Source organism: Ochotona princeps, chromosome 12 (assembly GCF_030435755.1).
Source record: "Ochotona princeps isolate mOchPri1 chromosome 12, mOchPri1.hap1, whole genome shotgun sequence".
Taxonomy (NCBI): Eukaryota; Metazoa; Chordata; class Mammalia; order Lagomorpha; family Ochotonidae; genus Ochotona; species Ochotona princeps.
Genome location: NC_080843.1, coordinates 9,170,787 through 9,198,752, shown reverse-complemented (window position 1 = coordinate 9,198,752; position 27,966 = coordinate 9,170,787). Strand labels below are relative to the sequence as shown.

General features: G+C 47.7%; 1 protein-coding gene across 1 annotated transcript in view; it reads left to right on the top strand.

Annotated features, from left to right (window-relative positions):
• Positions 1–26,291, top strand: part of CLYBL (citramalyl-CoA lyase) — a 94,994-nt gene extending 68,703 nt beyond the window's left edge. Inside the window, exons 5-9 of the mRNA XM_012926372.2 lie at positions 1,555–1,648; positions 2,712–2,879; positions 7,183–7,307; positions 25,048–25,147; positions 26,137–26,291. Of these exons, the coding sequence (XP_012781826.2) occupies positions 1,555–1,648; positions 2,712–2,879; positions 7,183–7,307; positions 25,048–25,143 (483 nt within the window). The 3' untranslated portion in view covers positions 25,144–25,147; positions 26,137–26,291. The remainder of the gene's footprint in view (positions 1–1,554; positions 1,649–2,711; positions 2,880–7,182; positions 7,308–25,047; positions 25,148–26,136) is intronic.
• Positions 26,292–27,966: the final 1,675 nt, after the last annotated feature.

The window sequence follows — 27,966 nt, the reverse complement described above, 5'->3', positions numbered from 1 at the left end:
AGATGAACTCTGTGAGCCATTCGTTACCTATCGTAGCCAAAAAAGTCAGGCAGCATCTTAGAAAACAAAGACATCGGTTCAACAGAAGCAGTGAGCTTTCCAATGCAGGATATGTACGCGAATATGCACAGTTTCCTTGTAATGATTGCCATTCAGTAATTGCTGTGTGAATATACACTTTGCACAGTTACTTTTGTTGATTTAAAATGTACGTGAAAACCGAATTTGGGGATTATCTCCACATTGCTCTTTTCTGTCCTGTGTCTTTTCCATGAGATTTCCTGGCTTCTATAGCAACAGTATCCATACCCTCTCTAGCAGATGAGATTACTGTTTGTAAGTTTATGCACACAAAACAATTTGTAGGCCAAGTTTGCCCCCATTAGCACATAAAAAGGTTTCTAGGATACGCTGGGGTAGATGATCAAAGCCCCGTGTGGCCGTGCATCGGTTGGCTGCGTAAAACTACCTGCCTCCCCAAATTCACGGCTAGCGTGGGGCTTCCCCTTCCTTTCCCAAAACATGCCTTTCCCATTGCCCCCTGACCTGGGGATGTCCAGCCAGCATCCCCTTCTAGGGTTATTCTTTTTTTTTTAACCCCCTTCCAGAGGGCAGGAGAAACCACTAGAAACAAAGGCACAAGGCGGGTGGTATGTGGCAAAGGGAGAGCGAGAGAGACCCTCCTGGGACGGCACAGGAGGGCCACATACTGTCAGGGGGCTGTGAGTAGGGCTGCTTCTGGCCTCATCCTGTGGCCAGCGCCCCACACCACCCAGGTCTTGCAGCCTGCCCTGGGACCCTCGGAACAGAATCAAAAGCAGAGCCTGTATGCACCCCCAGATTCACGCAGAGACTTAATTTTGAGCACTGTCTCGCCATTTTAATGTACTTAGCAGCACTTGCAGTGCCTGAAATCAATCAACAGTGTGCCCATCAGTGTCTCATTTCTTTCTCACCCACATACATTAGCAAGTTCTGCCTCTACCTTTTAAGATCCAGGGTTGCATCTATAATGCATGTTATTTGTCTATACGTCCATGCATAAACTTCAGGGTTGCTTTTATTAACACATCCTGGATGACTTGTTGCATTTTTATTTTCCCCTCTGGAGTTGTATGGTTTTTGTATTGTTTGTCTTTAATCCTGAAACCACCTAATTGATCCTAAAGTAAATAATCCAATTAGTTTGATTTAAAAATTGCTTCCTTCTCTCCTGTGGTATTCCGTATTTATTATCTGAGAGTCTCCAAAAGCAAAAATAAATTGTGGAATATAAAGTACATCAAAATGATTTCTCTAGAAAGTCCATCAACTGCAATTTGAACATTACAGCCATGTGAACGGGTTGTAACAGATGTACTTGTGCAATTCATGGAGCAAAGCCAGCATAGCCAGTCTAGTCATCTTGAACTGTAGCGGGTATGTTTCGGAATAGGGGTGAATGGAGGCTGCAGCCTGAGGCGGGCTGTGAGTCAGGCTGTGTCACCCCCCGAGTCGCGTGCCCCTCTCATGCACACGCTCCTGTGGGCCCGGCTCTGCTCTGGTCTCTTGCAGGCTGTGTGTGAGGAGATGCTCAGGATCGGGCCTACAGTCGGTCTCTTCCTCGATGGAGTCGTTTTTGGAGGAGAGGATTTCCGAGCCAGCATAGGTGTGTGTGTCTATATTTTTCTTTGCCCATGGTCATTTACAAAACAAGCAAGCAGCCAACACCTCCTTAGAATGGGTGGCTACCCAAGGCTGTCCTGCCTCTAGAACACTGCTGATCATTTATAAAAATAAGAAAGAAAAAGCCTGGTGCAGCCTCAGGTATGGTCCGGGGAAATGCGGCCTCTGGGTTGCTCCTAATCAATGTGTCACGTGAACCACCTCACTTCCTTCTTTTGCCGGCACCTCCCCTAAACACACACACTTGCGAGGCAGGCTTGTTGCCTTCATGAACCATTTGTTGCATGAGCCACAGAAATGGAAGTCATCTTGAATACCGAGCCTTCCCAGCCATTCCAGAACCCTCATTGTTATCTCTCTACAGAGATGCTCTCGCTGCCTTGAATTTTTTCTTCCCGCCATCCCTCGAGCCCTGTGCTTTCCATCCTTGGCTGTCCGCAGAACCCAAAGCTCAAAAGGGCACCTGTGAAGAGGGGCCAAGTGACCTGCAGCCCGGCACTCTTCTGGAGCAGTGAGCAGAGCGGTCCGGTTATAAACAGAGATGTCCCTTGCTCCCCACTGGCTGGAAACAAAGGACCGTATTACCAGGGCCGCCTTTCCGGGAGAGCTCTGTGCATCCAGGCACCCGTGGACCGCAACAGTGTCCTCTGCTTTCCAGGTTCTCCCGGCAGACCCTGCAGCTCCTGGGGTGCTGGGCGCCCCATCTCAGGACAGTAGCCCTAGCACAGGCCCTTCAGAGCCCAGGGTGACAAGCTCACCGCTCTTCCCCTACGTGCCTGCCAGACCACTGTGTGTGTGGGTGTACTACCAATAACAAAAAGGAAGATGATCCCAGCGGGGTCACTTGAGACCCCCTGAATGGCTGATGGGCGCTTCCGGAGACAGGTAGAAGGGGTGATTGGGAAGACCCTGCATTTATCTCCACCTCCACGGCCCGTTCTGCCTTGGCCAGGGAGAAGGACGCATCTACAATGCCAGGTCTTTCTCACTCACACCCAGGTATTGATACCCACAATGCAAACTTCCTGTTCCATGCCCATCCGCAGGTGCGACAAGCAGTAAAGACACGCAGGATATCCTGTACGCGCGGCAGAAGATTGTCACGGTGGCGAAGGCCTTCGCTCTTCAGGCCATAGACCTGGTGTACATCGACTTCCGAGACGAGGCCGGGCTCCTCAGGCAGGCGAGGGAAGGGGCCGCCATGGGCTTCACGGGTATGTTCCCCCAGCACGCCTCACAAACCAGGGCCCAAGGCAGGAGCATTCCAGAGCAGCAGCAACGGAACCCAAATCAGTGGTGCTGGGCACCAGCGGAAGTGTGGTGGACTCATTCCACCGTGTGTGGCTTGTTAAAAAGCCGTGTCTTTGGCCCTGTTGCTCAAAACACAAAGCCCTCATTTTATTTCCTCTTTGAATCAGTTACCATGTTTTTCCTGCCCGCTAATGTGTTGGACTGCACTTTTGGCTGACTGCAAGGCAAGAGGAGAGCCCACTGCCGAAGGGACTTGCCCTAAGATTTGGGCTGATGGTTAGACAAAAAAATCTGCCCCAAATACTCAAAAATCAATTCTAAAAAATTAATTTAGCGGCATCTCCTTTTCTTCCCTTTAACTAGCTTTTGCTCTGTGACTCCCAGTGCCTCGCCCCTCTCCACCCCATTCAGGAAGCATGTGTCCACGCACCTGTGACATCCATGTGTGTGCACTGGCACTAAGATCACGCCACGAGCTGCGGGTGGGAACCAAAAATGGTGTTTTACAACAGAAATCAAATTTCAGAAAAACCTCTGTTGGATGTATATACACACGTATGGTTACTACACACACACACACACACAGAGGCCACCATGGGGAAAATTACAAAAATCATAAGCTCTTTTACCCTAATTTGTTCTTATGCTAAAATGACTAAGAATTCTTTTTTTTTCAGACTTTCTTTTTTTGACAATCTTGACATAATTAGGGTAAAAAGGTTCAAGCACTACAGGAAGATGGGCAAGACAATTAGTTCCAAAGAATTCTAATTTCAGAAATATTAAGAGACAAGCATTCTGATAGTCTAATATGCATATAAACGCACCTACTTAGGGGTCAGTCACTGAAAACCTATGCACAAGGTGCCTTGCTGGAATCTGAACCCAACATAAAATGGAAAGACTTAAAATTTTTTCATTTTATTAAGGGATTTGAAAGGATAAGTGTCTGGAAAGTGGGACTCAAAGACAAGTTCATTTTGGTGCAAAGCATTGTCCTGAAATCTATACACTGTTTTCATGGTTCCGTGACCTTTCAAAAAACTCTCCAAGCTCGATGGCTGTGTTTTGAACCTAAAGTACTAAATAAATATGATCTCATTCTTCCATTAGGCAATGTGATCCATGACAGAGAACTCTCGTTCAGTCACCTGAGTTAGCAGTAAATGACTCCTCCCTGCATTTTCGAGGTGATTGAGAACGTTGGAGGTCCCTCTTGCAGGTCAATGGGAGCTGACTGCCCACAAGATGGCCCGACAAGGAAAGTTGGAAAAAAAATCCAGGAAATCTACCTAATAGACCCTGATGTTGTTGTTGGCCTAAAACGTGCGGCACTGGCTGCCAGGCAGCCAGATGCTCCTGTGAAATGGGAACTAATTCAATTTAAAAAAATCCCTGGCCCCTGTCAGCATCACTCACTAGTACCTGGGTCTCCTCCGCCGTCTCTGGGATCTGGGTGTGCCCCTGAATTTCCCCGGCAGCCCGAGAGCTCCTACAGGAGACAGGGTGGCATTTAATCGAACCCTAATTCAATCACGGAAAGCATGCTCTTTCAAATCAGGTTTAAATTTCGAGACTGTGCCCAGCTCAGCATGAGAAGCTTATGGGCCTGGCACTATTGTCTCTTCCCAATGGGGAGGGGTAAATCAAAGGAAGAATGGGATCGGGAGAACGGGTAGGATAGAGGGCATGGTGCCATGGTACAGCTGAGTGAGCGAGGCAAGCACCCCTGAGCCACGCTCCGGAGCCATCTCACAATTTCTACCAAGAACGTCTTTGCTGTCCGAACTCTATTTCTTCACATATCTCTAGCAGTTTTCAAAAAATCATGGCTTTTACTGAGTATCTCAAGCCACTCAGGATCTGTGTGTCCTAACTGTGTGCCACACTCAGAGTGTGCACAGGAGGAGGAAAGAGGGAGAGGCAGGGAGAAAGGAAAGGAAAAAGAAAATGTGTCTCATCCGAAGCAGGTGGGTGGAAGGTTTAAACCAGCCCAAGTGCTGTGCCCTCCATTACGCTGAGACCCCGAGCATGCGTCCGCAGGGTTTGCTGTACCTGTAAGCACTGCCCTTTTTCAGAGGACTTGTGGTTCTGTAAATGTTAGCCCCGCAGCGGACAGAGGGCTGCGGTATCTGTTCCATAAACTTTGCCTCCCAGCCTTATTAGCCCCAAAGGTTGATTTGAAGTCAGTGCAACTGGCGCTCTAAATGGCCACTAACTTTAGGAATTTTTTAATAAAAAAGAAACCAAAAACTTAATCTTGGGCTGAAGCTTTAACAGCCGAGTTGGTCCTTGCAGGTCCTCCGGCAGTGCATGCTGAGAAGAAAGGGTAGAAATAGGAGGCGCTCCGGGTTTGCTTCTGTTATTGTGGTCTTTGGGAGAAGACAAAAATGACCCCATCATACAGTCACCTAAAAGGCTTGACAGATATTGATTTAAAGCAAGATATATCAAGTGGTACTGTAAAAAGGATTTCATGCTCATCAATTTTAATGTCTTCCAATTTTGCACCCTCACAGTAACTTGTCAATAACACTCTTCTGTATAAAATATCTGCTTCTCCCCGCCCCCCATGGCATTCATGTCTGTGAAACAGTTGTTAGATTTGAGAAGGTAGCACAGGAGAGCACTTCATGCGCAGGTGTTTCTAAGCTCCAAAAACGGAATAGACATTTCAGCCTGTTTACCCAAATGCTTGGGGCTCATCAGTCATTTCACAGAATTTTATGTGGTTTATGTTGATTTCTCAAATTATAGTGCCTGTACCCCAAAGCTCCCACAAAATGTGGCTTTTTATAAGGTCGTGTAAATTATGTACATAAATAATGAAATCCAGGGCCAATAATGATAGGAACTGACCACCGGAATCAACATCCTATTTTAATAATATTGTAAAAAACTCTTAGGGCATTTAAATATAATCTAAAAAACCCTCCCATTTGTCATTACTTATGCTAGTTGTTCCAGAAACTATAGGTTTCTAGTATTTTATCAATGAAATAGTAATGTGAGGATGTTTTAATTATGCCATTATGAAGATATTGTTGTGTTTATCCACCAAAACTCTTTTTCATGAAACACTAAATTTTTTTTTACCAGTGCTGTTCCTTTTGCTACTAAACAGAATAACAACAGAGCAAGAATTGACATTTTAGTCAACATCAGGGATGCATAGCAATTTGTGTTTAAATGTTAAACCGACTATTTCACAAATAGAACAAATGGACATAGCAACGAATACATTCAGCAGAGTAAATGGCCAAGTGCACATTCATTTTTAATAGATTATGTCCGTAAGTCCATCACACAATATAGTGTCATCATTATAACGTTAAATTAGGTTGCATTTTATTAATGACCTGGTTAGATTCCACACATCCTCGCTTGTTACACTGTGCTCTAATGACGGCATGATGTCACAGAATCTTTTGACCTTGATGTTTCTATTATGTTCTTATTTTTAAATCTTTAAAATTTAAAAAAAATGAGTCAGATCTCTTTTTGAAGATATTTCTTCAGAGATAAGATTTCTTTTGAGGTGGGTTGGGCATTAGAAGTGGGAAATACCCAACCCTCAGTTTGTAGGCAAAAAGGGAAAAGCTACTCATTCTGGACTAAGAAACTTCCCATATTTGTCTTCAAAAAAATTTTTTGAATGAAATAATCCAAAGGTACAGTGTTGCCATCTGCTATTTCACTGTACTGAATCAAATATGTCCACTGAAATCTAGTTTTCTACTAGAGGTTAGAAACGACACATTTCCCCCAACAGAGTAAATACAGGCTCTTGGGTAATGTTTTAGTGTCGCCGTGTTTGCATCCACGTTATGAGAACAGCCATAACTCTCTGACAAGAAATCAAGGACATCAGCAGAAGCCTACAAAAGCAGCATAAGACAACTTTTAAACTTTGAGAGGATTCCCTTTAATGCCTGTCCAGCCCTGACTTGCAGACCTCATGCTTCCAAGTCCCAACCAGAGCAGGTGCCTTGTTAGTGCACCTGTAGCCACAAGCGGCAGACATGATCTGCCGAGCAGTTGCATTGCCATAGCATCGGAACACAAACGCTCCCATTGTGCAGTTTGTTCTTCTGTGGTATTCCACAGATGCCTCTGCCTGCCTGCCTGTGGTTTGGGTGATTTTCTTTAACAACTTTGTTCTGAATTAGCTCCTGACAGTGTCAGGGGCATGCAGAAGCCCGGCGCAGTGGACACATCTAGTTTGCACTGTGTCTCACGGCTCCTGGGTTACCCTTCTCTTTGCAGGTAAGCAAGTGATCCACCCGAACCAGATTGCCGTGGTCCAGCAGCAGTTTTCTCCTTCCCCTGAAAAAGTCCAGTGGGCCGAAGGACTCATCGCTGCCTTCCAAGAACACCAGCGGTTAGGGAAGGTAAATGTTGGCTCTGGCTGTGTCTGGAGGGAAACTCATGTTTTAAAATATCGTGAGGGAGGAACTGGGGGTTGGGGGATCATATTTTTGGTTGAGGGAATGAGGGGACAGCACGACACTCATCAGGGAGAAAATTACTTAAGGTGGAATTTTTCCTTCCCAAGAGCCTAACTATTCCACTCAAACTGACTCGCACGTCTCATTTTATTCCTCTCATAAAATGCGCTGGCAGCCTTAGAAAAAATGCAAGTCTGCCTGGTTTTCCTCTGTAGACTTCGATGCGGCATTCATAGGAAAATAATTTTAGATCAAAGCAAGAGCAAGTGGTAGTGAAATAAAGCCAGTTTGACCAAATGGTTCTTGTGGAGAAAAGAAATCAATCTCGAGTTGTATTAATTTCAGGGGGTGGGGTAGGGAAAAGCACAAAAGTCTCCTCCGGTTGAATCATTTAAGAGTGGGAGGTGGGAGATGTGTTTGCACCAATTTCTGGACCTGAGATTTGGATAGAATGGAAAGCAAATTAACACTGGAATACGGTTGTTCCTAATTTAGTGCATCATTGAGCCTCGCCTTTCCTGCTCCGTGGGTTTCTGCTATGTAAATATTGCAGTGGTGATGTACAATCTGTCTCCACTTTGTGCCAGTAACACTTAAATTAGGTGTCGCCTGAAGGAAGATTTTATGCTAGTTGCAGCATTGTCAGTTAATTATCTTAAAGGTTATTTGCAATAATACCGTTTGCCTCTTTTTAAGCGGCTGGCAGGGAATGTTGCATTTATAAATGTGTCCTAGAGGTAATCTCCAAATTCAACCTCGTGAGGGCCTAAAGCAGTGAAGTTTTGACGCCTGTGGTGCAAGATTACTTAGGAGACAAAGAATACTGAAAAATTATTAAAGTTCCAGGTAGGGAGAGGCACTCCTAGTTAGTTAAAAAGAAAAACTGATGTCTCCTGCACTTTCCATTGGCAGCAAGAATACCTGAGAAATCTCAGAAGGTGAAGTGGGGACCTCATGAACACGGGGCACACCCTAGCCAGGCCTGTCACCCAGTAGTGCATACATGCTCATCTTTGCACAGACTCACACTTGATCCCCAAAGGCTGATTACTTCATGATGGAAAAGCCCGGTTTGGGGACTTATACCTGTGTCACAATCACTAGGGTCCTTTGGTTTCACACCACAGTAGCCATTGGAAAAAACAAAAACAAAAACAAAAACACATTTCCTACAGCACATTTTCGGATGGCGTTGTTTTATGTCAAGGTCCCCAGTGACTAAACAGAGATGTCCGTCTCCAGGCTGGCATCATTTAGACGTGCAGATGACGCCATCCTCCACCTCACGCACACTCCCCTGTCCCTTGGCTGGGCGCCTCAGTGCCCGCTGAGGACAGGCACGGGAGAAGCACATCCCGTGAACCGAGCACCACGGCAGCCTATGTGCATTGGAAGGACCCAGGAAGCAGAGTCCAGCATGGACACTGCCCACATGAACCGTCCCAAGTGGCTTGCTTGCACTGCGAGCAGCATTGCACGTGCCAGGTGACCATGTGGCATTGGAAACAGGGGCAAGGAGGTGGTTACCTTCCCTTTGAGTATGCACCCTTCCTCCTCCTCCCACACCCCTCAGTGTTTCAGGTTTCTGAATGAGTGATAACAACTCTTGTCTTATCTACTCTAACCTAGGCTTCCCAGGGAAGACAGCAGCAGGCTCGCCCAGGCCTTTTTGAAGATAGCAACCCATATTCACTTCTGAACTGCTGCTGCTGCTGCTGTAAAATAGAGTGCCCTCTTTCTGGGGTCCAGGTTTTTACTGCCTCATGGCCGGCTTTTTCTGGCCACAGAACCAAAGAAACTGGAGCACAAGGGAGATGAGTATCATCAGGTCATTTCTTCCCTGCCCCATTGGCTGGGTTGTGTTGCTCACAGAAAATTCTTCTGGTGCTTTGTCCAGCAAACTCTAAGCAATTCAAGTAATGGGGCTTCCAGTAGAGATGTGGTTATTTCACCCAGTTAGCAAGTTTCTTTCTCTACCTGTAAACTGGCTGGCCACGAAAATGGAGTCTGCAGGTAGGTGACCCCAGGTCTGGTGGACCTTCTCGTAGTGGATGCAGAGTGGATTGTGTTTGGAAAGATTTTGTGGAAATGGGCTGCTCTGGTGCAGAAAGTGCCGCTTCCAGCAGGCGTTGGCTTTATTCCTATTCTGTGTCCTGATGAGAACATGAGCGCTGGGACCCTGGCTCAGGTGACAGGGATGGGAGGCTGACAGCACATGCCCAGAGGAACACAGATTTCTCAAAGATGTTTTCTCTCTTTTGATGAAAATGTCATTCAAGGACTACTTTTCAGTAGAAATGAATCAAGAAGGCAAAAGTGTGTATCTTTGCTTTGCATCACTGCTTCCTGTTCTCATCTTAAATTAATATTCTGCCCAAAGACCAGATTTAGCTGAAGTTCACAGTTCGCAGCAAGTCATTTGTGTTTTCTGTAGCAGTAGTAGTGGTGATAATAATGAAGTTCAACTTTCTCTTTCTCTCCAAATAAAATTTCACAGATGCGCTTAGATCATACATGGATAAAAATTTGAGGTTCAGTCTGTTATTACAGGATTTTTTGTTTTGTATTCATTAGAAACCCAAAGAAAATTAAGTTTGATGCCCTTATTTATAGCAGTTACAAAATATTTAGGAAAAACAATTGTCAGCACATACAGTCTGCTAACTGCCAGCGGTGATGCAAGTGTCTGTGTTGTTTCAAGAAACAGAAGGAAATCTGAAGGGTCGAGCTTGCTGCCTGACGGGACAGTTCCCACCAGGGGGAATTAGGGCCACAGAATGGCATCGAGGGCACAAGGCTCGCTGCCCTCCCTCGGATCTGCTGGAGCAAGTAACTGCAGCGTGTGGCCCTGCGTCCCCACGTTAACTCCCGCACGCTAAAGCACCGCTCTGTAGTGGTCAGCAGTTGTGAGGCCTCGGCCCACAGCGTTAATCTAACACATCCATCATCCCTTCTTCCAGAAAAATGTGTTTGACGCTACAGCCTGCCTGTCATTCCGTATTTGAACCTCAGATAATTTGGTCAGATACATTTTCTAGGATAAACCATTTCCATGTAATTTGTTTTAGATTCACAAACGATACTCTTAGAAACCTATTTCTTTTTTTAATATATTTTTTCATACCAATGGCAACTACAATATTTGGAAATTCTCCATTCAGAGCTAAATGTAGTAGTGCTTACAAATGAAATCAACCAAGAATGTTTGAAAATCGGATCACGAAAATGACATCAAGCAGAAAGCGAAGGTTTACTGATACCAACAGAAGTGATTTATAAATACACGAACATGCATGCTCTCTAAATGCATCCAAGGGTGAATGACATTGTGTATGTTTTGTGTCTGTGTGGTTAGTGCCACATTCTTTCTCTTTGTATATTCCGTGTCAGACCAAAATGTCACCTAAAGGAAGCCATCAGTGGTGTTTTAAAAATGATCCGTACATGTAGGAGTCCCCTTCTCCATGTGAAAGGAGACCCTCCCGGCAGAGTGAGAAGCAGTAGCCAGTGTGGTCAGTGTGGCAGGTGTGTACGGGCTCCGAGCTGGGACACCTGCAGCCCCACGGCCGCCTCCGCACTTCTCCAAGCACCCTGTCTCATTCATAGCGGCATTCTACGTGCTGTGTTCACTTTGGGAAGACGTGCCTTTCACCTTTTTCAGTATTTTTTCATTCATTACAGGTTCGCAAGCTAGTCAAAAAAAGAAGACAAAAACCCTCCAGGGAAGGCAGGGAGGTTCATCTTTATAACATAGGTTCATCCTTTCTCAACCTCTTGGCTAAGATCAAGTGTAAACTCTACATTCAGTTCACAATTCCTGATGGTCACTACCAGACAGAATCACTATGACCATTGCACGTAACCAAAACACTCCAATCTGACTCATGAGAGAACACTAGTGTAAATTATTATCCACACTAAGAAGCACATCACACACTGGATACAAATTAGGAGCCTATCTCTTTAATAAGATCAACAGAAAGAGTTTTCCCTCCTGCAATTCTGTCCATCTCAAAGACTGCAGATAGCAGCCAGCCACTCCCAAACATGGAGAAGTGATTGTCGCAGGTGTTTGACTGTGGCTGCCACACCTGTCATTGGTAGAGCTGTCACAGGTATCGCAGCAGCACACACACCTCTCATTTGTGTCTCCAGGGTCAGGCTTTACAAAAGAGATACTGTTGGGGCCAGATGGCCTTCTCAAAGGCTGCCTGGAAGCACTCAGACATCCCTCCAGCCAAAAATACTGTTTCCGCTTATTCCCGAGCCAGAAACCCCACGGCCACTCTTTCCCGCAAGCTAAAAGCCCCATCTCAGGAGGTGGGGGGGGTAGCTCTATCTAGTGCAGGGCTGGGCCCCTCCTGTGCCCAGCAGCTTGTCCTCCCATGATGCTTGGTGCCCACCCCCCTTTATTCGTGAGCAGAACACTCAAGTCAGAGCCTGTCGTAGCCAGTAAAATGAAAGATCAGGAGACAAACCCTGAGCGACCCGGTCATCGCATCTGGCCCTTTATTTCCGTATGCCATCATTTTGACTTTAAAAAGTCCAGTTCTAAGAAAAGCTGTGGGATGACTATGATGGGGATTAACACCAAATTTTAAATGTTTAAACATTAGTGCTGCCAGTATCTGATCTTATATTTTTCAGTGGCAAATGGTTTACTATAAGAGGAAGAGTATTTTCTTAATGAAAGTTAAATCCAGTATCATTTTAAACTGCTTCCTCCTTATAACACATTCTTCACATGCTCTTTGTTTTGCTTTAGAGATTTATTTTTATTTTTCAATTGCAAAGTCAGATACGCAGTGAGGAGGAGAGACAGAGAGGAAGAAGATCTTCCGTCCGATGATTCACGCCCCAAGTGACCGCAATGACCGGTGCTGTGCCGATCTGAAGCCAGGAGCTAGGAACTTCCTCCAGGTCTCCCATGTGGGTACAGGGTCCCAAGGCGTTGGGCCATTCTCAACTGCTTTCCCAAGCCACGAGCAGGGACACCATGCTTTTCTATATATATTTTTTAGATTTATTTTTATTGCTAAGTCAGATTTATAATGAGAAGGAGAAACAGAGAGAAAGATCTTCTGTGCACTGGTTCATTCCCCAACTGGCTGCAGTGGCTGAAACGGAGCCAATCTGGAGCCAGGAACTTCTTCCAGGTCTCATCTTTTAAAGGTTTCATGTTTAGTTTCATCTACTTGAAAGGCATGGCCACCCAAGGAGAGTTCTACCATCTGCTGGTTCGCTCTCCAAAAGCCTCCAGCAGCTGGGGCTAGGCCGGGCCAAGGGCAGAAACCGGAAGTCCATCCGGCTCCCACTAGGGTGATGAATCTTACGGACTTTGGCCATCCCCTGCCACCCTCTAGGCCCCTTTAGCATGAAGCTGGTTCAGATGCAGAGCAGCCAGGCCTGCATGCAGCCTTTCCGTGTGGGATGCAGACATCTGGAGCAGCAGCCTAACCCACCACACCACGATGCCTGCCCCCCTCAACAAAATTTAAGTGAAATAGTTTTTAGTTTTCAGGAATGTTTAAATGCTAAGGTTTAATTTTTTCAAGCAAATCACAGGCTTAGCTGGGTGGAGGTTCAGACATCCTGTGCCAGTCCCTGCAGTGTGTGTGATGGAGTGCACTGAGACCCAGTCAAGGTGGCTGGTGACCCTGGCGGCCACCATGGTGATGGATCCTAGCTGGTCAGCAAAGACATGAACAAAGGGGCTGGCTCGTGGCATAGTAGGCTAAGCCTCTGCCTACAGCAGGCCAGCCCGTCTGAGCACCAGTTCAAATCCTGGCTGTTCTACTTCCAGATCCCTGCTTAGGGCCTGGGAAATCAGCAGAGAATGGCCCAAGTGCTTGGGCCCTTGGACCTATGTGGAAGACCTGTAGGAAGTTCCTGTATCTCAGGTTCAGACCAGCCTAGGTTTGGCCATTACAGCCATTTGGAGAGGGAATCAATGGATAGAGGATTGATTCTCTCCTTGTCTCTCTGTTAACTCCGCCTTTACAAATAAGACCATCTCAAAAACAGAAAAATATATGAACAGAGTCAGCATCACTATAGTTACTGGGGTCACAGAGACCCCCGATACGCACGAGGGCCTGGAAAACGACTACAGCAGGAGCAGGACCCTACTCAAAGAGCTGCCTGAGTCCCTGTGTGCCCTCTCACGCACCTCACCTGGGTGTCTACGCAGAGGACTCCGGGAGGGGCCACGGAGGGGCTGGCCCACCCGTTGAACTCCCTGCTAGTGCCACTTTCCTGTCCTGTTCCTGTCTTAGAAGTAAACACAGAGCCATCTGTCCTAAGGGTGACTGCCCTACTCCCCCCTTGCTTTCCTGTCCCAGAATTCCCTGCGTGGTCCTTTCTTGACATCTTTCCCTGTCTTACCCCAGCACCCTCACACCCCACCACCATCTCTTGCCTGCTCTCCTTCACCTATTTGGGGTGAAGAAATTCAGAACATTCTGTAACGGCATTTCTTCATGAGGTTTGTCATCTTAAAAGCAAGTAGGTAGGATTTTCCTTGCAGATATAAACCAAGCATTTCTCTCTCTCTCTCTCTCTCTCTCTCTCTCTCTCTCTCTCTCTCTCTCTCCCCCTCCCCCTCCCTCCCTCCCTCTCCTTTATCCTCAAAGAGAGAGAGAGATTCTATCTTCTCTATATTCCTCCCTGCAAACTCCAAAAATGGGACACAGAATGCCCTAGCAGCTATGGTGTAGCTAACCACTTTCCCACATCTGACAGCGCCAAGAGGAATTACCTAGCAGCTGTGCTTTTAACCACATAGGGCACTTCATGCAGGATGAGTACCATGCAAACATTTGAAATGTATTTCAGTGTTGTGTTACACTAAACTCGACTTGTCTTTTAATTACATTTCCCATGATCTCTTTAAAACAAGATTTATTTATTTTTATTAGAAAGGCAAATTTACAGAGAGAAGGAGAAAGATCTTCCATTTGCTGGTTCACTCCTCCAGAGCTGAGCCGATCTGAAGCCAGAAGCTTCTTCAGGGTCTCCCATGTGAATGCAGAGTCCCAAGGCTTTGGGCCATCTCCACTGCTTTCCCAGGTCATAAGCAGGAAGCTGGATGGGAAGTGGAGCGGCAGCTGCAACATGAACTGGTGCTCATATGGGATCCTGGTGGTTGCAAGGCAAGGATTTAACCACTGAGCCCTCCAATGATCTCTTTGAAGCACTCTCATATGTGTATATGATATTGGTCTGTTGCTGCCTTCTAGAACAATTGAAATGTTTTTGATCAATTGTTTATCAGCTATTTTTCACCAGCAGTGCTTTGAAACATGTTTTACTGTACCCTCTGGTCCCTGTTAGCTCATTTAGATCTGCTTTCCAAAGAAAGAATAAATCGGGCCCGGCGACTGCGTGGCCTAGCGGCTAAAGTCCTCACCTTGAAAGCCCCGGGATCCCATATGGGCGCCGGTTCTAATCCCGGCAGCTCCACTTCCCATCCAGCTCCCTGCTTGTGGCCTGGGAAAGCAGTCGAGGACGGCCCAAAGCCTTGGGACCCTGCACCCATGTGGGAGACCTGGAAGAGGTTCCAGGTTCCCAGCTTCGGATTGGCGCGCATCGGCCTGTTGCGGCTCACTTGGGGAGTGAAACATCGGATGGAGGATCTTCCTCTCTGTCTCTCCTCCTCTCTGTATATCTGCCTTTGTAATAAAATAAATAAATCTTTTTTAAAAAAAAAAAAAGAATAAGCCTACAATGTGTGAAATAGAGGACACTTAACATTATGGTCTTAAGTGCAAACTGCTGTGGAAGGTGTGCCTCATCTGCTTCTGCCATAAGCAGTAGCCCGATCTTGACCCAGTTTCAACTCAATGGGTTATTAAGCATGTGAATTCCTACACATTTATCTTTACCTTAAATTTTTTTTTCATAAAATTTCAGGGCAGGCACAGTGGCTCAACAGGTTAATCCACTGCCTGCAGCAGCATCATCCCATATGGGCACCAGTTCTAGTCCTGGGTGCTCCACTTCTGATCCAGCTCCCTGCTAACGCACCTGGGAAGGCAGCAGAGGATGGTCCAGGTGTTTGGTCCCCTGAACCCATGTGGGAGTCCCAGAGGAAGCTCCCATATGGCCATTTGGGGAGTGAACCAGCATGTGGAAAATCTCTCTCTATCCTTCTCTCTGTAAATCTGCCTTTCAAAAACAAAATCTCTAAAAAAAAAATTAAATTTCTACGTTCCAAAAGAAATCTGAGGTGGAGGTGGTAGACGCAGGATTATCCATCAGTGCTAAAAACCAGTAAATCCTGAGCATGAGCAGCAGGCGTATCTTAGGAAATGCTAATCACATCTCAACAAGTCATTTAAAAAAACCAGAAAACTAAGCACAAGCTCTCATTTGCTGGCAAAGGTGGAAATTCTTAGATTTCAGTATCCTTATCAAAAATATTTAAAGACTTGTTGCTCCAGGCTGACCATTCTGCCTGAATATATTAAAAAAAAAAAAAAAAAAAAAACTTGTTTTGAAAGACCGAATCAGAGAGCAAGCGAGAGCTTCTATACCTCTACCTGGTTCAGTCCCCAAATGGCTGCAACAGCCAAAGCTGGGCTGCTCAGAAGCCAGGAGCTTTACCCAGTTATCCCAGTGGGGGCAGGGACCCAAGCTTCTGGGCCATCTTCTGCTTTCCCAGGCATATTAACAGAGAGCAAGACCAGCAGTGGAGCAGCTGAGAACTGAACTGGTGGCCATATGGCATACTGACTGTAAGCAGAGGCTTAGCATACTACACCAGGATGCTGGTCTCATGAGTAGCTTGATAAATCTGGTGGCAGTACCATAGCACAATGGATCAAGCCACTGCCTGGGATGCCAGCATCCCAGAAGGGAGCCCGTTACATGTCCTAGCTGCTCCACTTCCTATCCAGCTTCCTGTTAATGGCCTGGGAAAGGCAGCAGAAGATAGCCTAAGTACCTGGGCCCTTGCCACCCACAGAGGAGACCCAGATGAAACTGGCTCCTGGCTTTAGCTTGGCCCCTGTGGTCGTCTAAGAAGAATGAATCAAGGGATGGGAGATTCTCTCTCTCTCTCTCTCTCTCTCTCTCTCTCTCTCTCTCTCTCTCTTCTCTCTCTCTCTCCCTTTCTCTCTCCCTCCCCCCTCCCTCCCTCGCTCTGCTCCCCTCTGTCTCTGTAAACCTGACTTTCATATAAATTCTTTCAAAAGAGAACACCAGCTGCTTACATGTGATAGACTCCAAGAGGGATTTTTAAAGCAGAAGGCACTTTGTGTCTCCCACATGTGAGTCTGAGCACATTGGTGGCTTGGCAGGCTTACGGTCAAACCCCACGTCAATCAGAGCCCACGTTCCCCTCCACTCTCCTCCCCGCTGCTTCGCCACCTCAGCCTGTGCTGCTTTGCTGCTGCCTATCCGTCATCCATTGTGCTGCCCATTCCCCCCTGCCTCCCCCAAACCCATCATGAAGTCCACATTAGCTTACCAAGCACAAACACAGATATTTTTCTGTTTGTTTCTATGAGGGCTCAAGTGAAACGATTCCAATGGGCTAAGTGTTCCTGCCATCTGTTCATCTCACATCCTCTCCATGTCCACATCCACGGAGCCCCTGTCCCTCCCCAGGGCTCCCGGCCTTGCCCTCCTGCTTCTCCCACGCCCCTTCCCAGCCCTACACCTGCTCCCTCCTCCAGTCTCCTGCAGCACTCTTTCCACCTTTGTTTCCCTACTGATGCCCTGCCAAAACAGCGCACCTCTAGTCCAGCTTCGCAAAGAGATGCTGGCTCTCTGATGGCTGAGACTTGGTCGGACCCTGGGAGCCACAGGGGCAAGTTTGTTTCCACTCATTGTACTTTTCAGAGACACCAACGTTTCTCAAACTCCGACATCACAAAAACCTGCTCACGATCCAGACACTCTGCCTCTACCTGATGTTACTGTGGTAAATGAGAGTCAACAAGCTCCGGCAGCCATGCGGTTGGCCATGGTGCTGGTGGCAGCTCAGAGGTCACAGCATGGGCATGGGTGGCACAGCATGTCACGGCAGTGATCACAACAATGGTAGCAGTGGTAGCAATAATATCTGCCAGTCAGAGGGCAGCAGGTGCAGCCGGTGACCTGATGGGGCCCTTGTACCCATCCTTGCCACAAGCCTACAGGGGAGGGATTCTCTCCGTCTCACCGATGAAGGAACTAAGGCTCAAAATGGGAACCTTCACAGCTAGATCAGGGCGCTCAAATTCAGATGTGACTGAGCCCCACGCCCATCTTCCTGACCTCTGTATCAAGCTGCCCCAGGGGAACAGAGAAGCAACCATCTCTCTCTAGGCATCCCTGTAAATGGCTCCTGGATAGCAGGGTTTCCTGGAAGGTTGTGGAGGGGCTGTGTGGAACAGTGGTCTGCAGAACCATCCGAGGCCAGCCCTAAGCTGGCAGCAGGCCTGTACCATGGCCCACGTGACGGCCTCTATTCCATTGCCCATCCATTGTGCTAAATTCTTATGTTTTTAAGTAGCCGACCTCTACAGGGCACAGTCAGGGCAAGGTATGATAAGATACTTTCTCCAAGCTTCTCATCTTACAGAACTTGGTAAGTCCACCGTGTCCCATGGCACAGGACCTCCCACACCCACTGCCAGCCAGGGGCCCTGGGGTCCTTTCCAAGCTGCTCAGTGCAGCTCTCCACTCCCAATTTTCACTGCCCCATTGGGTCAGGCAGAAACTCCAGCCCCTGCAGCTGCTACATTATTAGGAGATCATGAGAGAGACCTCCCTGCAAAAGTCAGGGTGAGCCAGCCCTGCATCCCAGCAAGGAAGGTAACAACACGAACCCCTGTCCCTGTCTGACTTCAATCGAACTTCTAGAAACTTCACGTAGAGACACATTTGCAGCTGTAAATTACTTGGTGATAGGAGTCAGTGGCTGCTGACTTGTAATTCAAAAACATTATAAAAAATATCCATCAAATTATCACCATAATGTGGCTTATTAAAGGGAAAATATTTTCTACATCTCCAAGGTCTTCAGTAATATTCTTTCCCTGTCATTGTGACAGTGTTTCTGACAGGGTAACTGTCCAGGAAATAGAGGTTACTCGATTCACATCCAAAAAGATTTAATGCCACTTCCTTTGTAGCCTTCTAGAAAATTCTTTAAGACTTAAAATTGTGTTATTGAACTGTATTCTGCCATCATGAAAATGAATAGTTAAGAGTTCAGTGGAAACTCAGTTGTAATATGGAGATCTTCAGATATTAATGGAAATGTATGTTATGAAACAATGGCAGGAATTTTGAGTTTTTGACTAAGATGAACATATTTGATAATTCTGTAAACTTTTTGAAGTAGGCTTGGATGCTGTTCCCCCAACAAGCAATGATTGTGACTGTGTGTCTGCATACTACCCATGAACCCACCCCAAGTCCAGTACCTCTGAAGGAACAGTTTAGACATGCAGCTTTTTGCAAATTATGCCACAATAAGATTTAAGAATACACAGTACAAGGGCACTTCAAAGGCGCATGGAAAATGACAGGAAAGGAACAAGCTTACTTGGATGAAAAAAAAAGTGTAATCCATGTAGTTTTTCCAAGTGTGCGTTTTCCACAGACTTTGTAAACAATCTTCATATATTCAGAATGAATGTATGTTTTTTCACATGACAAATTACTTATCTGATTCCATCCAATAATTGTTCACACAGATGTCTGTTAATTTACAAACCTCATTCTCTCATAAAAGTTCAGAATACTTCTGGAACCTTCCGGGGACCATGTTAACTCTTACCCATATTACTCCAGTTTCAGCATGTGTGTTACTGAAGCAAGCACTGACTTTAAAAAAAAAAATCGAAATAATCTTGTTCCCTACAGTTATCTCAGTCATCAGTGTAGTCAGGTATACTTTGGGGTGCACTGGTTGGTAGCAAGGATTTGAGATTTGGGTGAAAAGCCTATCCTCCCAGTACGGTCCTTCCTTAAAAGAACTCTACTGGTCCCAACCCTGCAACCATCAAGCTGAAATAGTCGTGCCTTCCTGTGGCACATGGCAAATATGAGATGTGCTAGGAAAGCAGAAATTCATCAAGGGACCCTCCTCTGGGGTAACAGATCTGCCTAGTAATCCAGACCCCTCTCCATGTCCCTTCTAGAGCATTCTAGTGCTTACTGAGACCATCGTTGACCAAAGCATGGGCTACTGCTATCCAGGAAATCCTCCGTGATGGGAAGATGCCACCCTTTTTCTGCCTGCCTGATCCATCCAGCCCCGCCCTGGCCCACACCACACACACCAGTGTAGAAGCAGGGCTGGGGAGTTCTTACAAAGGTCAGGTCAGTTCATCCCTCTAGTATGCCACATTATGGTGATAATTTGGGGCAACCCTTGTTCAGAAGCTAGGGGGCCAGCCCACATCTTAGACAGAAGGAACGTGTCCCTCTGCCCCCAGGTGGTTCACCTTCTTCCCTCCAGGGTCCAGGAAGGAGGCAAGTCCCCAGCACTTTTCAGCAAGAATAGAAGACTGCCATGAAGTCTAGCATCTCCAGGTGCCTCATCCTAAGGAAAGTCAAGGAGCTGGTGAGAAGTGGAGGCAGCACCTGCCACGTGCCCCCTTCCCATTGCTCCTTCCTTTGGCTCCCCAGTCCTCAGGTGCCAAGGGCCCCATTTGCTTACACTTCAAGTTGAGGGTGGGCAGCGACTTGACCCTACCTTGGGTCACAGGTGGTCCAGCTGGCAGTGGATGTGGCTAGGGAGGGATCCAAGAACACAACAGGACACCTGGCACTAGGGGCGAGAAGAATCAGGTAGGGACTGGGAGGCCCATGGGGACCAGAAGTGGGTCTGCCTGCTCAGATTGCGCTGCCCTGGAATACCAGCTCAGGCCTGGACACAGAAGCCAAGCTCCTGCCCTGCACCTGTACTTCACTGGAGGTACCACTTCCCAAGGACATGCACTTGGCCAGGACATGCCCCTTGCTGAGATGCACTGGGTGTGCATGTCACTTGTCGGAATAGACCCACCTCCACAGTGACTTGTTTCCTGTCTGCGCCCAGAGACTCGAATCTGCATGAGGTCAGACATCACATGTCAGCCCTAGGCCTCTGTGCCTGATTCCCGTCTGGTACACAGTAAGCTCTGAAGACATGCTGGGTGGCACAGGAGCTGAAGATCATGATGCAGCCAGCCTCTGTCACAGCTTGATCAAGCAAGAGGCAGAGCCTCAAGTTCCTGGGAACTTGTAAGCTTCTAGAAGCGTCTGGAAGGAGTTTGACAATGGAAGAGGGACCTCAATAGCAGGAACAAAGCCTGCAGCGGAAGGGCAAAGGGGTGTGTGTGCTGGGGGGTGTGGGGTCTCTGTGGACTGGTAGGGTGAGAGGTGGTGAGAGGGCACAGCCCGCTCTCAGGAACCTTGGGGTTCCTACTATAGAGACTACATGTGACTCTGTCAGCCCAAAGAGAGCCAGGTGAGCCTTAAGCTGACCCTGTCAAACCTGCTTCACAGCCCAGGTCAGCCAGTGCCTCCCCCAGGAAACATCCCAGCTCTCTACCAACAAGGACTTCATGTGAGACAGGGTAGAGAAAGAGGGGGAGATTGGACATCATGGCCTCTGGTTCTCAGGCATGCCAAAAGCAGCTGGCTGGGGGTAGTGAGGGGAGCTGTGTCACGAAGGCCACCATGGGCACGAAGAGGCTTTGGTATATGAAGGGCATAACCAAGGTGGGGGCATGCTCGGATGATGACCAGCCAGAGCCAGTGGCCTAGGACAACACACAACACACCAGGCACCATGGAGTCAGGCCACTGTGTTCAGGGTGCTGCGGCAGGCAGGCACATGCCACCCCACATCTGGCTAAGAGGAGGCCACCCAGGAAGAAGGGGCACCAGCCCAGCCGCCATATCTGTTCTCACCTTGCCTAGGGACTCCCACAAAGAGCCTGTGCAGCCCCCTACCCTTGGTGGACAAAGCATGGCTGATCTTGGAAAACTTGGTTATGAGGTGCCTTTGGGAGTATCTTATAAAAGGCATGGGATAGACACCGTGGCACAGAGAGCGAAGCCCCTGTCAGGTGCCTGGGATAATGCCCACCTGTCCTGCTGCTGTGCACCTTAGTCTTCATGGAACTCTGCCTTTCAAATCAATCAAAATGTTGAACTTAAAACAAGAATAAACAAGAAAAGAGGAAGGGAGGGTCGGTTGTCATGTCTGCTGAGGTGCTGGTGTCCCACAGGGGCTAGTGGGAGTTCTGGCTACTCCACTTCTGCCCAGTTCCCTGCTTATGGCCTGGGAAAGCAGTGCAGGATGGCCCAAGTTCTACCTGTGGGAGACCTGGAAAAGGCTCCTTGCTCCTGGCTTGAGACCAGCTCAGCTCTAGCCATTGTGACCATTTGGGGAGGGAACCAGTGGATGGAAGAACTTTCTCTCTCACTGTCTCTCCAACTCTGCCTTTCAAATAAATGAGTAAATCAAGAAAAAGAGCAAGACAAAGAAAGGAAAGGAAGGAAGGAAAAGGAAATGAAAAGAGGAAAGAAGGTAGGCATCATTTGCAGAAAAACTAAAAGTTTGATTGTGCATCTATCAAGGCCAGCCTACTCACTGCCACCAGAGGTCCTTAACTTGAATCTCTATTGAACCATCAGAGCATTCCCCAGCAACCTCCAGCCTTTCTGGGCCCAGAAATGTACATGTTACAAAAATCTTTTTTCTTTATTTGAAAGGCATATTTGCAGAGAGAAACTTCTTCCAGAAACTTCTTCCAGATCTGCCATGTGGGTGCGGGGACCCAAGCACTTAGGCCATCTTCTGCTGCTTTTCTAGGCACATGAACAGGGAGCTGAATCAAATGTAGATCAGCGGGACTCAAACCGGCACCTATATGGGATGTCAGTTGGTGAAGGCTTAAATTCACCAGAACCCTGATGATTCTAATGCAGTCACAGAGCAAACCCAGGAAACTCTTCCTAGATGATAGTCCTTGGAAAGCACAGGCTGGGAGGTCAGAGTGGATTTCCATCCTTACTAGCCACAAAGCCAACTCATGCAAGTGTCTTAGGCTCTCTGTGCCTCAGTTTTCTCAGGCACAAAATGGGGCCAGATACAAAGTCATGGGAGCAAAAAATAGATGGGTTGTGGCCAAGGGCTGGTGGAGGCAGAATCGGGTAGAGGGGGGTGCCTGATGGACTTGGAGTTTCTGTCTTGCAAGATGAGAAAGTTCTAGAAAGGCAGTGGAGGATGCCCCATGTCCTTGAGTCCCTGCCAGTCATGTGGGACACTCAGAAGAGGCTTCAGCCTGGCACAGTTCCAACCATTGTGGCCATTTGGGGAGCGATCCAGCAGATGGAAGATGTCTCTCTCTCTGTCATTCTGCCTCTGTCTTTCAAATGCATAATTTGTTTTAAAAAAAAAAAGGAAAGTTCTGGAGATCTGTGGCATGCATTGCTAAGTACAAACTTAGATATGGCCAAGATGGAACACTTTTGCATGTTTTTACCACAATTAAAAAGAAAAAAAAAGGTTGGGGCAATGCATTTTGTATCTCCTTCCAAGTGTGGCTATTTGTATTTATTTTATTACATGAACTAAAGCATGTAAGTTCTCAAATACAGGCCCCTGTTAACTGCTTAAAAAATTATAGTCATTTTTATTGTAGTCATGGTTGTTAAGGTATTCAGCTGTGAGTAAGTTACCGTTTAAAGGCATTCTCAACAAAATTATAGTCTAGTCTTCCAGCTGATGCAAGTTGCCGGTACTTTTTGGCATGGATGCCAGTTTCTCAGCAAAGCATTGAGCTGTGACGCCGAAATTTGTCGCTAGCCGTTCGTTCAGGATTATTTCAAACCCACCCCACCAGTCCCAGTGGTGTTTTAGACAAAGTATGTTTTTCCAAATTCTGACCAGCGAAGCGCTGCTGGGTCTTGGTCAGGCCAATGTTACAGGTCAGCATGGGGAAGGAAGAGGGACTCTGGACCACGCAGTCTCTGTTCAACATGAACATCTTCCATTTGCAGAGAAGGCAACAGAACAAAAATGCCAAGTTTTGCTTTACACCCTAATTAAGCAAATCAAGCCGGAAACAGTTGCCATTACACAAGAAGCAAGGATCCCTCTTAGCCCTGTGAAACTACACAAGGAATTTTGCATCTTGGACGTACATGGGGAGCCCAAGCCAGACTTGGGAAGTATAGTTGAGACCTGAAGCCACCATCTTGGTTCTCGCATGGCATTTTGATTGCGTGTGCCTCTCCGCTGCTCTGCCTCTTATGCCTGTTAAGGTTTTCATGGGCCAGATGTGCCGTTAGCAGGCCCATCCTCTGCCCCAGCAGGCACAGAACTAAAGGGCCTTTGGTGCGTTCATTTACCCCAAGGCAAAAGCTCAACCATTGCCTTGTTAGAATGGCATATGACCCATACCCTCGTCTCTGTGGAATGCTAACCCTCATCAGATTCCACGCTCTCAGGTGACCCGAACTTAAAATGGCAATTACAGGCTGGAATGTGGCATTAGGATCTTAAGCCACATGGGTGTTTACGATGAGTCACGTTGGTCATTCTAAGCCTGGCAGAGTCGGGCATCACAGGTGAAAATTCTAGGCCTCGTCCATTCTTGAATTTCCCTCAGCCCAAAGGTAAATTTCAAAGTTATTACTAAGGGCTTCCTGCCAGGGTTTTCCAACCCCACCATACATACAGTGAGGACAGACAGTTGTGGCTATTGGGACCTGCTGGCGTGGGCTGCCCTGTGTGTGAACTGGCCATTGCCTTCAAGGATCTGGATTGCTCCAACTAGCCTCTAGGCCTCTGCCTGCAGGGGTGAGGAGGGCTCGAGTGAAGGGTGCTGGTGGCAAGTGACAGGCAGGGTAACAGCAAGATCACACGAGTAACTAGACCTTAACTTCTGGCTCTGGCAGCTGGAGCTTGCTGCCTTCTGGCTGGTTGATCTTGGTTTTTCTGGTGCACCCAAGAAATGCCCTGGTTTTTTTGTCATTTGGAGATCTTTAGTGAAGGCTACAAAGCTCTGAGACCCTCAACAAACACCTCCTAGCCCTAACTACTCAGCTTCTGTTTTCTGGTCTAGAACACTGTCTCATTCATGTGACATATTCAACAAGTGGTACATTTATGCAACAGAACTATGCCGGAAGACAGCCATGTCCTGAAGCCTCTGCAGCTAACACAGTCATGTTCTCTGTCATTCTAGGCCTTTCTGTAGTGGGTACACTGACACAATCATGGCTTCGATGTGTGCATTTTCTCATCACCTTCCAGGTTACCCCACAGGGTCCCCAAGGAGAGGATGCATTGTATCCTGAACACACAGTTATTCTTTAAAACAGCAAACGGGTGCTAGAGCCTGTTCCATGCCACTTTGAACAACTCGTGCCATATTTCTAAAGCCATCTAAGAAAAGAGTCAGGGCTTCCCTTCACAGTCGCTTTCTGCTTGATCTCAAAGAGTTCAATGAGCAGGTTCCCACATCTTACACCAGCTATGTTTTTCCTCTTCATTAACAACGCTCAAGGATCCCCCTCGGCCCCCCGCCTTTCCCTTGCCACTGACTTGTCTTTCTCAGACATTAGGTGTGATCGTCTGTGGCCTTCAGCGGACACATTATTGTCACGCTAGTGTGTACGTGCGCGCCCGGAGAGGAAGCCTGTCGTTTCCAAGCCCTCCCTCAGTAAGTCTGCCTTCTCCATTTTGCAGGGAGCCTTCACTTTCCAGGGCAGTATGATCGACATGCCGCTGCTGAAGCAGGCCCAGAACATTGTCACGCTTGCCACAGCTGTCAAGGAAAAATGATCTGGTAAATGAAGGCCACCCCGGGTGGGCGCAGCCGTACAGTGAGCTTCCTAAAGACAAACCGTAATACTCAAGGCAACTTGTTTGTGTGCCAGCTTGAACCTTCCCTCCACTTCCCGGCTTCCGCTCATCACCGCTGCCTGGCCGATCGCTGTCCCTGCCAGTCTCTGCCCAGTAACACGAACTTTCTTCCTTCGGAAAGCCTGAGTTTGTGATTTTCTTGTTAGAGATGTATTGCAGAACTGGACTGATGATTTCACAGGAGGGACGAAGGCCATGGGGGTACAGAGGGGTGGGCCATGAGCGACAAGTTACGTCTTTAAGGAAATAGATTCTGCCCGAAAATAAACAAAGGTACACCCTTCCAACCCCTTCGACCACTGGTTTGCAATTCCCGCATTGCTCCCCTGGGTGGCCGACACACAGTTCCTTTCCAGACCGGGCTGGTGGAGAATCAGTACAGAACGAAGGAGCTGCGTATGTGCTTCTCGCTGGCCATCTGCTCAGAGGTAGCGTAGGAAATGTGGCCACGTGTTACAGTGGTGACTGTTAACCCCCACCCCACAGATGCATGGTCCTGTGTCCTTGGACCACCGGAGGGAGGTGAATGCTTAGGGGTCAGCAATTACCAGCAATTAAAAAATAAACACACAGACACCCAAGACCCTGGCTGGGTTCTCCCTCTTTATCTTCCCCTGTTTGACTACTTGCCACCTGGGGCCACTGCCCCTCATAAGTGTGTGGCTGGGTGGGACAGAATCCTCAGGCCATAAACTTGTAGTGTCTAGGGAGACACAATGACCACAAAGTGCAGAGTGTGACAGAGAGGGCACATCTGCCCCCCCCCCAGGAGATTTGCATCACATTAGCGACGGTGCCACAGGTCATATGGGTGGTGTGGTTAACGGGCTTAGTAAAGCTGTTTAGAAGAGGTTAACCCAGCTTGCAGTAAGGGTAAATAAACATAACAACCAGCCATTGTTCCCTATTCAGCATGTACTCTTATATGGAAGGCTAAAGGGTATTGAAGCTTCGGAGGGATCAACTTGTGCTTGCCAGCGGACGCCCATGAAGTCTGAAACGCCAACAATCAGAGATTTTGTTTCTGTTCCTCATTAAATCATGAGCTTTTGTGTCGGGACTCCGGACGACTGTTCCCTAAGAAATTAACAGAATGGGAAGTTTTAAATTCTACACCAACCTTTTCATGACCTACACAGCAAGCAACGCGCCTACTCTTAGACCAACACCATGGGGAAGGCTGTTCTGTTTATTTAAATGTGTAAATAGAAAACAGTTGTTTTTTAGGTTTTTTTTTTTTACCTCCTCCTACACCATTGGGGTTTATTGCCTGCAAGGCCCCTAAGCCTTCACTCCAAGCAGGGCCCGTCCGCTTTTGCCATGCCAGCAGGGAGCTCCAAGAGATGACTAGAAGGCTAAGGATGAGGAAAGGCCCCCACATCGCCCCCAGACAGGTCAGGATCTCTCCTCCTCAGGGCAGCCCCACCTGTCATTATAGTGTGTCACCCTAAGGGCAGGAAGTCAGCAGAGAGGCAGCCAACATCCCACCCTCCACGGAGTGACTGGCTTCTCTGCCAAGCCGGGCTTCAGCACCTCGGACAGGGCAAAAGGGGTGGCAGGCAGACCTGGCCCCAGCCAGGTGCCTTGGCATGGAGGAGGAGGCACTGTGTGACTCAGCCCACACAGGGTGCAGGAGAGGGGGGAGCTGCTTTCTGTTACATCTCCCCACAGACATGGGGTCAGGGACAGTACAGGCAGGGCCTACCCCAAACTGTAACAGGATGTTAGCAGCTTACATCCAGGGCCCACAGGTCCTGCAGCCCAACTACCCTTTCCACCCATCTTGGTCAGTCAGTCCACGTAGCCTCTGGCTTCGAGAAGATAGAGGGCACACGTTTTGGTCTCCAAGCTGTCCCCAGAACCAGACAGGTGGGCCCCTTGGAACCATACCCTGCTGTGAGGAATTCCCCACACCAGTGTGCAAGCGACGGAAGCCTACTCCACAAGGCGCACCCTGCTGGCTCTTCCTACCCCATCCACATCCACTTCTCCATCAGGGGCCACTTACTTCAAGCAAAACTTTTTGGTCATCTAAATTTGTCCCCAAACACCAGATTTCTCTCATAAATGGGTGGTCCCCTCTAGGGCAGCTCCAGGAGCCCGGGACCCATCAGAGCCAGAACTGTGGACCAAGAGACCACTCTGTGAACCGAAACCCACACAAGTACCCTTCAGTCACGGTTCACGGTCACGGTCACGGTCACGGTCAAAGCCCCTGTAGTGCCTGGTGCTGCAAAGAACAAGACTCCAGCATGAGGAGACTCTGGGAGACCAAAGATAGCCATAGGGGAGGCAGTGGGGCGGCCCAGAACTGACTGAGCCACACAGTATGCTGGGAAGGCCCAACTTCAAGCCCCAAAACAGACTGTAGAAAGAGGCCCTGGCAGTTAATCAGATTAATTAAAAACCATACCTGTTTATATTTTCTATAGCTGGTCATCAGCCGCTCCATCATCCCACGCCCACCCCTCCTTATTATTAATTCTTGGGGGCTAAATTATGGGCTACACTATTAAAACATTATCGGAACTAATGAGAAACAATTACTTAGAAAATGAGCCGGGACAAGATTGAGTTGTGAACATCAGTGTAGATTAGTTTAATAAATCATCAGGTGCGAGGGAAGGCGGCCCATGTGCATGCAAAACCCCGTCACGGGAAAATGAAATTGAGAAATTTTTTTGCATAATTTTTTCATTAATCTCAATAGGACCCGTGTGGAGTAGATTGCTTTATTCCCCT